The sequence below is a fragment of the Salvelinus fontinalis genome, chromosome 12 (genome assembly GCF_029448725.1).
Source record: "Salvelinus fontinalis isolate EN_2023a chromosome 12, ASM2944872v1, whole genome shotgun sequence".
Lineage (NCBI taxonomy): Eukaryota > Metazoa > Chordata > Actinopteri > Salmoniformes > Salmonidae > Salvelinus > Salvelinus fontinalis.
Genome location: NC_074676.1, coordinates 45,127,326 through 45,143,935, shown reverse-complemented (window position 1 = coordinate 45,143,935; position 16,610 = coordinate 45,127,326). Strand labels below are relative to the sequence as shown.

At 43.1% G+C, this 16,610-nt stretch overlaps 1 protein-coding gene across 1 annotated transcript in view; it reads left to right on the top strand.

The window, feature by feature from the left end:
- Positions 1-13,896, top strand: part of LOC129867491 (nuclear receptor subfamily 5 group A member 2-like) — a 61,213-nt gene extending 47,317 nt beyond the window's left edge. Inside the window, exon 3 of the mRNA XM_055940933.1 lies at positions 10,347-13,896. Coding sequence (XP_055796908.1) covers positions 10,347-10,594 — 248 coding nt within the window. The 3' untranslated portion in view covers positions 10,595-13,896. The remainder of the gene's footprint in view (positions 1-10,346) is intronic.
- Positions 13,897-16,610: the final 2,714 nt, after the last annotated feature.

Sequence of the window (16,610 nt, the reverse complement as noted above, 5' to 3'; positions counted from 1 at the left end):
AGTGAGGAAAAAGAGAGAGAAAAAATGACACTATGGATTAACTGTCCTTCGCACAGAAAATATACATCCCCCGGCACTCTTGTTGAATTATTCATTCAAATTTTGTCCGAAAAAGAATGAGAGAAATATATTGATGGGAGCTGGCCATTAATGGTCTCATTAGGTGTCGAAGTTTACACTGGGCAGGATTTCTGCTGCTCCGGGAGTTTAGGGGGAGAGGGGGATACTTGACCCCCCAATGATTTTCTGTCACTTTATCATAAACAAGGAGGTTTTGACGTGCCCCCGCTCTCTCTCTCTCTCTCTCTCTCTCTCTCTCGTGCGCATGTAATTAGCCGGGACAGTGGAAGTACATGCTGAATGCAAACCAGTTACTCACCAGCGTCATCACCCGAACCACCAATACCCATCGACAAGAGAGAAGGGAAGGGTAGGAGAGAGAATGGGAGGGGGGAAGAGAGAAGGGAAGGGGAGGAGAGAGAATGGGAGGGGGGAAGAGAGAAGGGAAGGGGAGGAGAGAGAATGGGAGGGGGGAAGAGAGAAGGGAAGGGGAGGAGAGAGAATGGGAGGGGGGAAGAGAGAAGGGAAGGGGAGGAGAGAGAATGGGAGGGGGGAAGAGAGAAGGGATGGGGAGGAGAGAGAATGGGAGGGGGGAAGAGAGAAGGGAAGGGGAGGAGAGAGAATGGGAGGGGGGAAGAGAGAAGGGAAGGGGAGGAGAGAGAATGGGAGGGTGCAAGAGAGAAGGGAAGGGGAGGAGAGAGAATGGGAGGGGGAAGAGAGAAGGGAAGGGTAGGAGAGAGAAGGGAAGGGGAGGAGAGAGAATGGGAGGGGGGAAGAGAGAAGGGAAGGGGAGGAGAGAGAATGGGAGGGGGGAAGAGAGAAGGGAAGGGGAGGAGAGAGAATGGGAGGGGGGAAGAGAGAAGGGAGGGGGGAAGAGAGAAGGGAGGGGGGAAGAGAGACAGTTTGTTGTTTGTTCTTCATATGGACTCCTTACCAGTCTCCTCCTCCTCAAAACTTTAAAGACTAAACACAGGTTACATCAGAAAGACAACAAATGAACGTTTTGAAAACGCTTTTTGACAGCAAGGCACATTTGCATAACAACGTATACCTTTACATTTATTTTACCTGATTTTTATAAAATCAAAATCACATTTTGTTTCCTTCTGTCAACACAATTGCTGCCTAGCATTTGATTATTTTCAAAGTGGCCAATTGATTGGGCTTGCTAGGTTAGTATTAACTCTAACCAGGTAGTGCTAGATGTGTTAGCGCTAACCATGTAGTGCTAGATGTGTTAGCGCTAACCATGTAGTGCTAGATGTGTTAGCGCTAGCTGTATTAACTAACCATGTAGTGCTAGATGTGTTAGCGCTAGCTGTATTAACTAACCATGTAGTGCTAGATGTGTTAGCGCTAGCTGTATTAACTAACCATGTAGTGCTAGATGTGTTAGCGCTAGCTGTATTAACTCTAACCATGTAGTGCTAGATGTGTTAGCTCTAGCTATATTAACTAACCATGTAGTGCTAGATGTGTTAGCGCTAGCTGTATTAACTAACCATGTAGTGCTAGATGTGTTAGCGCTAGCTGTATTAACTCTAACCATGTAGTGCTAGATGTGTTAGCGCTAGATATATTAACTAACCATGTAGTGCTAGATGTGTTAGCGCTAGCTGTATTAACTAACCATGTAGTGCTAGATGTGTTAGCGCTAGCTGTATTAACTCTAACCATGTAGTGCTAGATGTGTTAGCTCTAACCATGTAGTGCTAGATGTGTTAGCGCTAGCTGTATTAACTCTAACCATGTAGTGCTAGATGTGTTAGCGCTAGCTGTATTAACTCTAACCATGTAGCGCTAGCCTTGTTAGCGCTAGCTGTATTAACTAACCATGTAGCGCTAGCCTTGCGCTAGCTGTGTTAGCGCTAGAGGTTAATAACAGCTCATTGAATTCTGATGGCATTAAAGAGGTGAGAGAGCACAGGCTGGGGAGTGGGACTGTGCCCTAAAAGGTCGACTCATTGAAAGACACTTTGTTCCGCCTGGAGAGGGGATAAAGAAGGGAGGGAAGGGGGGACAGAATGGGTGAGGAAGGGGGGCCAGAAGGTTTGAGGACGGGGGCCCATGGCTAATGCAAGTAGTGGAGTTGACTGTGCCCTACCTGGCAAGGGAGGAAGGAAAGACAGGGAGATTAATTAAGATTCCAACGATGCAAATTGTGTGTGTGTGTGTGTGTGTGTGTGTGTGTGTGTGTGTGTGTGTGTGTGTGTGTGTGTGTGTGTGTGTGTGTGTGTGTGTGTGTGTGTGTGTGTGTGTGTGTGTGTGTGTGTGTGTGTGTATTATTGATTACACACTGTCTGGTTGAGTCTGGTTTGAGTGGGGTAGAATTGGGCATTGGTGTCATTTTGAATAGTGCAATGCATTCCCAATTCTCTCATTCAAATCTTCTCCTCTCCTTTTAAGGTAAGAAAGAAATATTGAAAGTCTTTGAATCCCTAGCCGACAAGGTGAACAATCTGACAATGTGCCCTTGAGCAAGGCACTTAACCCTAATTGTTCCTCAATGTCGCTCTGGATAAGAGCGTTTGCTAATTGACTAAAATGTCAAATCACTGAACTATCCCTTCAAAGCCCCCCATGCAGTCTTATTTTTTTTTTTTATAATCACTGTACGTAATCATTTAATGAAAATAAATCCAAAATATATTTTTCATAATTTATTTCCCAGATATCCCAGAGGGCCCTTGTCCAGACAGCCATGTGCTCTACTGTTATCAGCCAGCGGTAGAGTGGAGCGTGACAGTGTTGGCAAAGAGTGTGTGTACTGTATATACCACCTTGTATCTTTATGGCTGATCAATGGCGACGGCCCATTGGAGGAAACAAAGAAGTGTAGAACATGTTTGTGTGTGCATGTGTTTCAGTGAGTGGGCATGCATTTCAGTGAGTGGGTATGTGTTTCAGTGAGCGGGTATGTGTTTCAGTGAGTGGGTATGTGTTTCAGTGAGCGGGTATGTGTTTCAGTGAGTGGGTATGTGTTTCAGTGAGTGGGTATGTGTTTCAGTGAGTGGGTATGTGTTTCAGTGAGCGGGTATGCGTTTCAGTGAGCGGGTATGTGTTTCAGTGAGCGGGTATGTGTTTCAGTGAGCGGGTATGTGTTTCAGTGAGTGGGTATGTGTTTCAGTGAGTGGGTATGTGTTTCAGTGAGCGGGTATGTGTTTCAGTGAGTGGGTATGTGTTTCAGTGAGGGTGTATGTGTTTCAGTGAGTGGGTATGCGTTTCAGTGAGCGGGTATGCGTTTCAGTGAGCGGGTATGCGTTTCAGTGAGCGGGTATGCGTTTCAGTGAGCGGGTATGCGTTTCAGTGAGCGGGTATGTGTTTCAGTGAGCGGGTATGCGTTTCAGTGAGCGGGTATGCGTTTCAGTGAGTGGGTATGCGTTTCAGTGAGTGGGTATGTGTTTTAGTGAGTGGGTATGTGTTTCAGTGAGTGGGTATGTGTTTCAGTGAGTGGGTATGTGTTTCAGTGAGTGGGTATGCCATTCAGGAAGCGGGTATGCATTTCAGTGAGTGGGTATGTGTTTCAGTGAGTGGGTATGCGTTTCAGTGAGTGGGTATGCCATTCAGGAAGCGGGTATGCATTTCAGTGAGTGGGTATGTGTTTCAGTGAGTGGGTATGCGTTTCAGTGAGCGGGTATGTGTTTCATTGAGTGGGTATGTGTTTCAGTGAGTGGGTATGCGTTTCAGTGAGTGGGTATGCCATTCAGGAAGCGGGTATGCATTTCAGTGAGTGGGTATGCGTTAACCGGTATTTGTGTGTAGAACATCAACAGTTCCCTTCAGTGGAAACAACATGCAGTGTGTGTACAGTGCTACTCACCCAGTGACTCAGCAATAGAAACATCTCAGCAATAGAAACGTCACCACACTGGGCCGTGGAGTTGACCGTGCGGACATTGCCCTCCTCTATCTGCCCTGTTTCCAGCATCAGCCCCCCCCCCCCCCCCCCCCCTACACACACACACACACACACCTCACCATCCCAGGGCCGCCTCCTTCCCACCTGGGTGCTGGGGGTCAATGGGTTCCCTGACAGGACCGCCCCCCTGCCTGATTGGACCCATCCTGGAAGTCAGGCCAGCAGGTTAGCAGGTGACTTGTCTAGTTAAATAAAAGGTACAAAAAAATGATGAATACAGGAATGATTGACAGCAGTGATTTCATAGTCATATAGTTCCACACTGAGTGTACAAAACCTTAGGAACACCTGCTCTTTCCATAACATAGACTAACCAGGTGAATCCAGGTGAAAGCTATGATCGTTTATTGATGTCACTTGTTAAATCCACTTCAATCAGAGTATATGAAGGGGGAGGAGACAGGTTAAAGAAGGATTTTTAAGCCATGAGACAATTGAGACATGGATTGTGTGTGTGTGCCATTCAGAGGGTGAATGGGCAAGACAAAATATTTAAGTGCCTTTGTGGTATGGTAGTAGGTGCCAGGCGCACCGGTTTGAGTGTGTCAAGAAATGAAACCCTGCTGGGTTTTTCACGCTCAACAGTTTCACTTGTGTATCAAGACTGGTCCACCACCCAAAGAACATCAATTGTGGGAAGCATTGCCAGCCACCCTGTGGAACGCTTTCAACACCTTGTAGAGTCCATGCTCAGTTCTGAGGGCAAAAGGAGGTGCAACTCAATATTAGGAAGATGTTCCTAATGTTTGTTATTCTCCGTATATCTCACCGTTGTAAAGATGCAAAGTTGTCACTGCAGTGATAGCCTAGAAGTAGAATGGAGAGGTCATGTGATTCCTAGCAGGGATTGGTCATTTTATTAAATGTAACCTTTATTTCACCAGGAAAAGACCCTTGAGGTTAGAAACCTTACCCCCCTGAACGGCACTAACAGATTAGCTCATTGTTCACTCACACATTTAGTTGCTTGTAGGACACATGTTAAGTAAGCTTTATTGACAGTTATTTTTATGACTAAAGTACTGAAGATTAGGTGATGAATATCATATTTGTTTGTGATGTATGTGTTGATTGCTATAGCCCAAAAAATACCATTTGTAAATACTATTTCTCTTGATATAAATCCGGCCTGTTCTTCTTGTCCTTTATTTTTACTTTTGTCATTCATATGTTTAGTAACAGTTCTACAGCAGAAATGGTCAGAGAGAAAAACGATTACCCCTGGTAGTGTAATTTCTTGGTCAGATGCGTTCCTAACCAGAGCACCCCCCCCCCCCCCCCCCCCCCCCCCGCCCCCCGCCCCCCGCCCCACAGTGTGTGTAACATAGATCGCTTGTCAAATGAACCAGTGTATTCCACAGGACCTCAGGGTTTCCATCTGTGCACTGAGCGTGGTGCTGGAGTATACTGGGCTGATTGATAATTAGTCCCTTAGTGACTCAATGGAAGGAGAGGAGGAGAGGAGGAGAGGAGGAGTGGAGGAGGAGAGGAGGAGAGGAGGAGAGGAGGAGAGGAGGAGGAGAGGAGGAGAGGAGGAGTGGAGGAGTGCTCACCGTGGTACTTAGCTCCAACCTGACTTTTGGGCTAGGGGTAATCAGAATGATTCAACAATACCTCCCTTCATCGCCACGCCATCATCAAGCCCTCTTTCTCGCTATTGATGAATGACGAAATTGGGGATAATTCCTTGCACTGCAAACCTGTGAGTTTGCTTGCAGGAGAAAAGAGATCAAGCTATTGTCATCGATCATCAGTGTGCTTTGTTGAGCCCCTTTCATAATTTTTTTCAAAAGGAGCCTGACAAGAATTAGCAATTAAAATGTGCTTTTTTTTTGCAAAACATTTCTCTAATTAGCCTTACAGAGACATTGGGCTGTAAATCTCTGTAGTTTTGGGATGCGCACACACACACACACACACACACACACACACACACACACACACACACACACACACACACACACACACACACACACACACACACACACACACGCACACACGCACGCACACATGCACACACGTACACCTAGAGCAATGTCTTACAATAAAACCATGGAAACATTTCATGTGTTTGCCAGTGATCAAGCTAACTGTAATGGGGTGAGTGACTGGTTGCCGGGAAGTCAGGCGCAGGAGAGAAGAGATGGGTGATAACAAGAGAACTTTAATATACACCCTGGCCCAAAGGCACAGGCAAAGCAGCACAAAGCACAACCACGGTAACATGAACCGGATTAAACAAAACAAACAAACTAAGGTTTGAGACAAACCTAGCGCAAACCAGCCTGTAGCATAACACCCTACACGAAGAACAATTCCACACACAGACATGGGGGAAACAGAGGGTAATATTAATTTAGTCTGATGAGGGAATGTGAACCAGGTGTGCGGGAAAACAAGACAAAACAAATGGAAAATGAAGGGTGGAGCGGCGATGGCTAGAAAGCCGGTGACGTCGACCGCCGAACGCCGCCCGAACAAGAAGAGGGACCGACTTCTGCGGAAGTCGTGACACTAAGCCTGTCTTGTCCCCTCTGAATCATCGAAGTCACATTTATAACAGACAATGATACAGCGTATTGTCAATCGAGATTGTCCACATATTGTCAATATAGTCACCATATTGTCAGTGTCTTCATCAAGGACAGCTGGGTTGTGTTCATTAGGCACCAAACGGAAGAAAATGGATTGAAACACCTGGACTTTGTTTTTTGTATCCTAATGCAGTGGTTACCAAACTGTGGGACGGGACCAAGTTGTGGGTCGCGGCCGTGATCCAGGTGGGTTGTGGGATGACATTTTTGTGCATCGCAATTTTTTAAATATTTATGTTGTTTAAAAAAAATAAAAAATCAGGATGGAAAAACGCATTCAGTGTTACTTTCTATTTGGTTTTAGTCATTTAACTTCTCTAGGATAGGGGCTAGCATTTTCACGTTTGGATGAAAAGCGTGCCCAGAATAAACTGCCTCCTGCTCAGTCCCAGATGCTAATATATGCATATTATTATTAGTATTGGATGGAAAACAATCTGAAGTTTCTAAAACTGTTTGAATCATGTCTGTGACTATAACATAACTTATTTGGCAGGCAAAACCCTGAGGACAAACCATTCCGATTTTTTTTTTTTGAGGTCACTCTCTTTTCAATGTGTTTTCATTGGGAATCCAGATTTCTAAAGGACCTTCCTGCAGTTCCTATCACTTCCACTGGATGTCAACAGTCTTTAGAAATTGGTTTAGGTTTTTCTTTTGAGAAATGAAGAAGTAGCCATGTTCAGAATGAGGCTTCAGTGAAGTATACTGTTTGTTAGAGGCGCGTGACCAGAAAGCATGCTATACATTGTTTTCCTCCGGTATTGAACACAGATCATCCCGTCTTCAATTTTATCGATTATTTATGTTAAGAAATACCTAAAGTTGTATTACAAAAGTAGTTTGAAATGTTTGGACAACGCTTACAGGTAACTTTTGAGATATTTTGCAGTCACGATGTGCAAGTTGGAACCGGTGTTTTTCTGGATCAAAAGCGCCAAATAAATGGACATTTTGGATATATATCGACGGAATTAATCAAACAAAAGGATCCATTTGTGATGTTTATGAGACATATTGGAGTGCCAACAGAAGAAGCTCATCAAAGGTAAGGCATGAATTATATCTTTATTTCTGCGTTTTGTGTCGCGCCTGGAAGGTTGAAATATGATGGTCTGTGATTGTTAGCTGGGGTGCTATCCTCAGATAATAGCATTGTTTGCTTTCACCGTAAAGCAGTTTTGAAATCTGACACGTTGAGCCGTTTATTATGTTCAACATAGGAGGGCCAAGCACAGGAAGCAGCTCTTTCAGTAGTTTAGTTGGAATAGGGTCCAGTATGCAGCTTGAAGCATGTATGTTAGCATTAGATACATGGTAACATTAGATACATGGTGACATTAGATACATGGTAACATTAGATACATGGTAGCATTAGATACATGGTAACAGTAGATACATGGTAGCATTAGATACATGGTAACAGTAGATACATGGTAGCATTAGATACATGGTAGCATTAGATACATGGTAGCATTAGATACATGGTAGCATTAGATACATGGTAGCATTAGATACATGTTAGCATTAGATACATGGTAACATTAGAAACATCGTAGCATTAGATACATGGTCGCATTAGATACATGGTAGCATTAGATACATGGTAACATTAGATACATGGTAGCATTAGATACATGGTAGCATTAGATACATGGTCGCATTAGATACATGGTCGCATTAGATACATGGTAACATTAGATACATGGTCGCATTAGATACATGGTAGCATTAGATACATGGAGCCTGTGTGTTTGTGTGTCAGTAGCAAGGAGGCTGATCATTTCAGTAGTGTTGGCTGGGCGGGGTGGGAGGGCTGTTCTTAGTGTGTGTTTCAGCCCGACATGACAACCCCATCACTTTCTATTAGCACGGAGAGAACAGGGCCTCCCAGAGCTCAACCTGAGTGAGCTCATTAATATGGAGTGGGTCCCCCCCTTTGCTGCTATAACAGCCTCCACTGTTCTGGGAAGGCTTTCCACTAGATGTCGGAACATTGCTGCAGGGACTTGCTTCCCTTCAGCCACACGAGCATTAGTGAGGTCTGGCACGGATGTTGGGTGAATAGGCCTGGCTCGCAGTCGGCGTTCCAATTCATCCCAAATGTTTTTGATGGGGTTGAGGTCAGGGCTCTTTGCAGGCCAGTGAAGTTCTTCCACACCAATCTCGACAAACCATTTCTGTATGGACCTCGCTTTGTGCACGGGGGCATTGTCATGCTGAAACAGGAAAGGGCCTTCCCCAAACTGTTTGCCACAAAGTTGGACGCACAGAATCATCTAGAATGTCATTGTATGCTGTAGCGTTAAGATTTCCCTTCACTGGAACTAAAGGGCCTAGCCCAAACCATGAAAAACAGCCCCAAACCATTATTCCTCCTCCACCAAACTTTACAGTTGGCACTATGCATTCGGGCAGGTAGCGTTCTTCTGGCAGCCGCCAAAGACAGATTCGTCTGTTGAACTGCCAGATGGTGAAGCGTGATTCATCACTCCAGAGAATGCGTTTCCACTGCTCCAGAGTACAATGGCGGCGAGCTTTACACCACTCCAGCCGACGCTTGGGATTGCGCATGGTGATCTTAGGCTTGTGTGCGGCTGCTCGGCCATGGAAACCCATTTCATGAAGCTCCCGACGAACAGTTATTGTGCTGACTTTGGTTCCAGAGGCAGTTTGGAACTCGGTGGTGAGTGTTGCATTCGATGACAGATGATACGCGCTTCAGCACTCGGCGGTCCTGTTCTGTGAGCTTGTGTGGCCTAACCACATCACGGCTGAGCCGTTGTTGCTCCTAGACGTTTCCACTTCACAATAACAGCACGTACAGTTGACCGGGGCAGCTTTAGCAGGGCAGAAATTTGACGAACTTCCTTGTTGGAAAAGTAGCATCCTATGACGGTGCCACGTTGAAAGTCACTGAGCTCTTCAGTAAGGCCATTCTACTGCCAATGTTTGTCTATGGAGACACAGCATGGCTGTATGATCGTTGTTATACACCTGTTAGCAACGGGTGTGGCTGAAATAGCCAAATCCACTAATTTGAAAGGGGTGTCCACATACTTTTGCATATAAAATGTACGTCACACAGAATCTTTTACAGATTTGATTCCAATTCCAAATGTTGTCGTACATGTCCATACAATGTGACTCCATGAGTACAGTTGTCTAGGTGATTCATTATAAAATGGGGAAGAATGAGTCTTAAAGAGTCTGCGATTGGCTGTAATGCTGACCTATATAATTCATATACTCCTGGGGAGAGACTCTCAGAGGAAAAGGGTTTTTTTTCTTCTCATTTCATTCTCTTTCCATCTTATTCTCGTGAGGATCCGGAGGGGAAAATATACAGGGGGTGTGAATTTTGAATCTTTTTTTTTTTTATTCGGTCTTTGATTAAAAATCATCCCAGAGTACCACGTTGCTCCCTTTGTTTCAGTCTCTTGATCAGAGCATTTACTAAGGGTTGAAAATGTCCATCTCATCTACATTTTATGTGAACTAAACGTAAACATGATGTTGTGATGTCGTCCATTTAGTTTCTTTGGCTACTTTCCGTGACTGACATGATAGACACTTCAATAGTTTCATTAAGGTGTATGTTTAGGGCACGTTTCAGGACCTCAACTCAGTCTAAGGGTATCATGTGATATCTGCAGGTTTGCGTCTGAGAAATAATTGATAAACGAAAAACCCCTATTTTGTTGATATTGACAATTTCAGTTAACTCAACATGCTAACCACCGTTTCCTATTCTCCTCTCTTCCTCTTTCCAGACGTGAAGAACCTGGAGAACTTCCACCTGGTGGAGAGCGTCCAGGAGCAGGTGAACGCGGTGCTGCTGGACTACGTCATGTGTAACTATCCCCAGCAGACAGACAGGTTTGGCCAGCTGCTCCTGCGGCTGCCTGAGATCCGGGCCATCAGCCTCCAGGCCGAGGAGTACCTCTACTACAAGCACCTGAACGGAGACGTGCCCTGCAACAACCTGCTTATCGAGATGCTACACGCCAAGAGAGCCTGATGAGACTGCAGATGGGATCCTGATCGTTTGGCTGTTTTGTTGGTACGGACCAAGTCCTTACCTGCAGAACAGAAACCGACCCAGAACAGACTCCTCCCATGTTAAAGTTAGACTTAGTGATTCTGGGGCAGGAGGCATCCGTACCTCTCATTTATCGTAAAGACATGCAGAAATGGACACCCACACTTCCACATGCTGTGCACACACATACACACACACACACACACACGCGAGCACACACATACAAACACATTTAGGCACACACTCACACACACACGCGTTCAAATTCATACAATATGCATATATATTACACACACACACACACACATCCCTTCACTCTAAGACAGATGCGTCTGGAGCTCTGGGTAAATCTTCCAGAGATGGCGAGAAACAGCTGAAATGCTTGAGAACTGTCCATTTGTCTCATGGGACATGGAAGATACCTTTTGTCTGTTTTTAATAAAAACACAAACCATCAAGGTGATACAAGGACCAACGGACTGTAACTGAAGGAACAAAACCAATGAGTATTCTAAACCTCTCACACTGTTAAAGGGTTTTGAGCAACGAAGAGAGAGAGAGAGAGAGAGAGCCAACCACCTTATGATCACAGACCCTTATGATGTCTGTGGTGAGGGCTTCAAAGGGGAGCAGGGATTTTGGCTGAAGGAATTTAGAGCACTCTTTTTTTAGACTGGCCCATCGTTGGCAGGGTTGGTAATGTATTGGGCTGTATTGGGTACTGTATTGGGCAGTCCAGAGCAGCCTGTCAGCTGGGCAAGAGTCTCTTTTCGTCACCTGGTTCAAAGACACACAGTCTGCATGGCTAATAGGCCAGACAGACAGACAGACAGACAGCAATAGAAAACAGCTGAAAAGGTCAGACCCTGACAGAGACTCATATGACGGTCAGTAAGTATTTTTTGATCCCTCGTTAAAAAAAACACAAAAAAAACACGAACAAAATGTATGAAAACTTGATGGAACAAAAAAAGATAAGATATATAAAAACATTTTAGAAAATGGCAGTTATTTCCTCCTCTTGGTCATTGATGCTCCTCTTTGTAACCACCCTATAATCTCCCTCCAACCTTCCCAAAACGGTTCTTTACATAAGTAAAACACATTTTACACACCATAGTAAGTAATTAGAAAATAATTTTATGGTTGTACCCCCCAGGAGGAGAAACTCTGCCTTTTGTCTGAACAGACCAAAGCTTGCTGCAGAACATCAAACAAAAATGTAACAAAACCTTAACTATCAGTATTATAAATTTGTGATGTCACAGTCATGTGAGTCTTGCCTTATTTCATTACCATGCTAGCTAACCGTGCAGATGTGAATGAAATTATGTACAAATATATATAAAGTATTAATGTTATATACATTTTAAAAATTCAATAATTCAAGATGTGTTTACGTTCAAGCTGTCCCGTGGAAGAGAACTGTGAGGAAGTAAATTGCAAAGCAATGATTTACAGAAAAAAACAGAAAAAAACACAAAATAGATTCTGGTGTGCTTTCTTTGGTGTGTACAGTGTTATACCGTTTATTTCTCGTTGTTTCTTTAACCAGTACTTAATTATGTTGTGAGACACAAAAAATCAGAAAGTAATCTCACTTAAAATGTCATTTCTAACAGTTTTTTTCTGTTGGCATTCAAATGTTTTTTGCATACTGTGTAAGAGTTTCGGGCACTTGTTTTTTGTTGAACTTTTTAAAATTATTTTCCAATGTTCTACCTTTCGGTATATGTCACTGGTTACGCTTAAAAATGAAAATAACTTATTGCATCTTGGTTTTGTCCTTTTGTGTGTTATAAGCACAAGGCGACAAGTCCAAATATATTTGTTTAGTGTTGCATGTTATGTTTTTTTACTTATTATCGATGCAGTTCAGGAACAAAACAATGATCTTCATAATGATCTCCGTAATTTAGTTTTTATTAATTGTCTATTAGGAGTCTGAGCTTTAAATTAGAAAAAATACACTCCTCTCCGAATATATTTGGACAGTGAAGCGAAAATGTAAAATGTGTCTTTTTACTCCATCATTCTTTTATACTAAAACAATTGCTCAGAGAAATATATTTTGTCTAACAATTAATAATACATTGTTTTATAAAAAAACTAGGGGTCAAAATTATCTTGATCAAAAAGGTACCAATAATGATGGACCTGACTGTATGAAAATACCCTCAAATAAAAGCTGACTGTTCTGTCGCCTTACATTAAACATTTTATCTAAAATCTAAAAGGCTGGAGTATTGATACAAATTTTAAAATGTAGCTTCATTGTCTCAATAAATATGTAGGGGAGTGTAATTATTGTATTTAAGTTAATGGGTATGACTGACACTGTCCTTGCATCAGTTGTTTCGTATTGAAATTCAACTAGCTTCACATTTCTGTGCCGTTTGTTCTATACCAAAGACGGTATTGGTCCCGTGAGCTGTGCTTACCTGTGATGTGTTGTAACTGAACGAACAAACAGCTTTTCCCCCCAGCCGTCCAGATGTTTGAGCTGTGGTTACCTGTGATGTGTCGCAATTGAACGAACAAACAGATTTTCCCCCCAGCCGTCCAGAAGTTTGAGCTGTGCTTACCTGTGATATGTCGCAATTGAACAAACAAACAACTTTTCCCCCCAGCCGTCCAGAAGTTTGAGCCGTGGTTACCTGTGATGTGTCGTAACTGAACAAACAGTCCCCCCCCCCCCCCCCCCAGCCTTCCTGAAGTTTGGCATTTTGTAATTTCAGTTTGTAGAATTATATTGCTGTTGTCTTACACACTTTTACCAAACACTGACTTCAGAAGGTCCCCAATCATTTGTGATACACACAAACCTGTCAAGTATATATTGTATATGATCATCTGCATTTAAGTCATCGATGTCAAAATCGATCAATTCTTTTTAAAGATGCACTATGGTGAAAAACAAAAACACTGATATTGAAAAACAACGCTCAAATATACATTTATTTTAATGTTTTTATTTTTATATTTGTTTTGGCATGAATCTGCTTCCATAATTAACTGTGTGTATTGATTGACCATCTCTATCAGTCCATTCTCATTCTGTGGGTTCTGGTAAAGTTCTGCAGCTGCCTTGGATGTCCTCAAACACACGCACCACTCTTGAACGTGCTGACCCACTACTTGTCTATGACCCCCCCCACCCCACCCACCCCCCACCGCGCTGTCATACTGCCACCCTTTCATGTCACTTCCTGGTCTGGGGAGTTCTTTCAAAGCTGATGGACTTTTTCCTCATATTTCAATAAATAATTCTATGCCAACAACGCCTTGTTAGGTGACTCTCTCATCCATACATTTTTTGAAACACAGTAATGTTATTTCAATCAGAATGCACCATGGTTGATTTGCTGGAGAAGTGTTTAGTTCTATTCTCAGTCATTTTAAGGAAACATGCAGCATTTTGTATGATGAAAAACATTTTGTAACAGTGAAGAAGAGTACAGTATGTATATTTTCAAACCAATCATTTGAAATCTTAATTTCAACACACTACTTGGTAAGAGAAAATGCAGTTATATTATTTTGATTTATGCCTTGAATTCTCTTATACCGTTTTGTTACCTAGTTAGTAACACGCTCATCATTCAAAAACGAACAAATTATATGATATACACTGAGACGGGTCAGTCTATATAGACACTGAGACGGGTCAGTCTATATAGACACTGAGACGGGTCAGTCTATATAGACACTGAGACGGGTCAGTCTATATATACACTGAGACGGGTCAGTCTATATAGACACTGAGACGGGTCAGTCTATATACACACTGAGACGGGTCAGTCTATATACACACTGAGACGGGTCAGTCTATATATACACTGAGACGGGTCAGTCTATATATACACTGAGACGGGTCAGTCTATATACACACTGCGACGGGTCAGTCTATATACACACTGAGACGGGTCAGTCTATATACACACTGAGACGGGTCAGTCTATATAGACACTGAGACGGGTCAGTCTATATATACACTGAAACAGGTCAGTCTATATATACAGTGCATTCTAAAAGTATTCAGACCCCTTCCCCTTTTCCACATTTTGTTACATTACAGCCTTATTCTCAAATGGAATACATTTATTGTTGTCCTCGTGAACCTACACACAAAACCCCATAATGGCAAAGCAAAAAATATATATTTATATATTTATTTTATTTAGCTAATTCATAAAAATAAAAAAAACAGAAATACCTAATTTACATAAGTATTCAGACCCTTTGCTATGAGACTCGAAATTGAGCTCAGGCCCATCCTGTTTCCATTTATCATCCTTGAGATGTTTCTACAACTTGATTGGAGTCCACCTGTGGTGCATTACAGGGGTGCAACTTTGGTTTTAGAAGTGGGGGGGGGGTACCTTTAAAAAAAAAATTTTTATCTAGTCCGATAATCACTCCAAACAGCCTACTTGACTGCTCGGAGATGTCCGCATGGTCCTAAAGCACACCATTGCCTCATTTTGTATCACATTCCAATTATAAAACTGGATGGGACAAAAATGCAATTTCAGAATGTGGGGGGGACATATCCCCCCAGTTCCCAGTGAAAGTTGCGCCCCTGGTATATTCAATTGAGTGGACATGATTTGGAAAGGCACACACCTGTCTATATAAGGTCCCACAGTTGACAGTGCATGTCAGAGCAAAGACCAAGCCATGAGATCGAAGGAATTGTCCTTAGAGCTCCGAGACAGGATTGTGTTGAGGCACAGATCTGGGGAAGGGTATCAAAACATGTCTGCAGTATTAAAGGTCCCCAAAAACACAGTGGATTCCATCATTCTTAAATGGAAGACGTTTGGAACCAGAAAGGCGTTTCCTAGAGCTGACACTCCACCAATCAGGGCTTTATAGTAGTGGCCAGACGGAAGCCACTCCTCAGTAAAAGGCACATGACAGCCCGCTTGGAGTTTGCCAAAAGGCAACTAAAGTCTCTCAGACCATGAGAAACAAGAATCTCTAGTCTGATGAAACCAAGATTGAACTCTTTGGCCCGAATGCCAAGCGTCACGTCTGGAGGAAACCTGGCACCATCCCTACGGTGAAGCATGGTGGGGGCAACATCATGCTGACCCAGCCAGAGCCCAGACTTGAACCAGATCGAACATCTCTGGAGAGACTTGAAAATAGCTGTGCAGTGACTCTCCCCACCCAACCTGACAGAGCTTGAGAGGATCTGGAGAAAATAATGGGAAAAACTCCTCAAATACAGGTGTGCCAAGCTTGTAGCGTCATACCCAAGAAGACTTGAGGCTGTAATCGCTGCCAAAGGTGCTTCAACAAAGTACTGAGTAAAGGGTCTGAATACTTACATCAATGTGATATTTCAGTTTTGTATTTGTAATAAAATGTCTAAACCTGTTTTTGCTTTGTCATTATGGGGTGCTGTGTGTAGATTGATGAGGGAAAACAAACAATTTAATCCGTTTTACAATAAGTCTGTAACGTAACGAAATGTGGAAAAACGGGAAGGGGTCTGAATACTTTCTGAATGCACTGTACAAAGCCATAGGTTTTCTGGAGGGTTAGGGTTTTGGGGACAGAGCAACAAGCCGTGAGCTTGATGTCCATCATGGGTACGTTAAGGCTACATGCACCTGGTAAGGCCTTCATGACTTTGGGAGGGCACTCGTGTCAAGAAGAGGCAAAAGGCACAGTGAAAGACTGGTGTGTGTCTGTGTGCACGTGTATGTGGTTAAAACATGTTTTTTTTAAACATAAAATAACCCTTCCAAACATATGGACACATCTTTGTGGACACAAAGATTAATTCAATCCTTAACTTATTTCTACTATTGTCATTATTAAAAAGGACTGATGTTCTATTAGAGCACATGGTTATACATTGCAGTGCAATCTGACTGACGATGCCATGTCTCACTATCCGGCCCAATGAAATAAAGACACATTATACAAAAGTATGTGGACACCCCTTCAACTTTGTGAATTCGGCTATTTCAGCCACACCCGT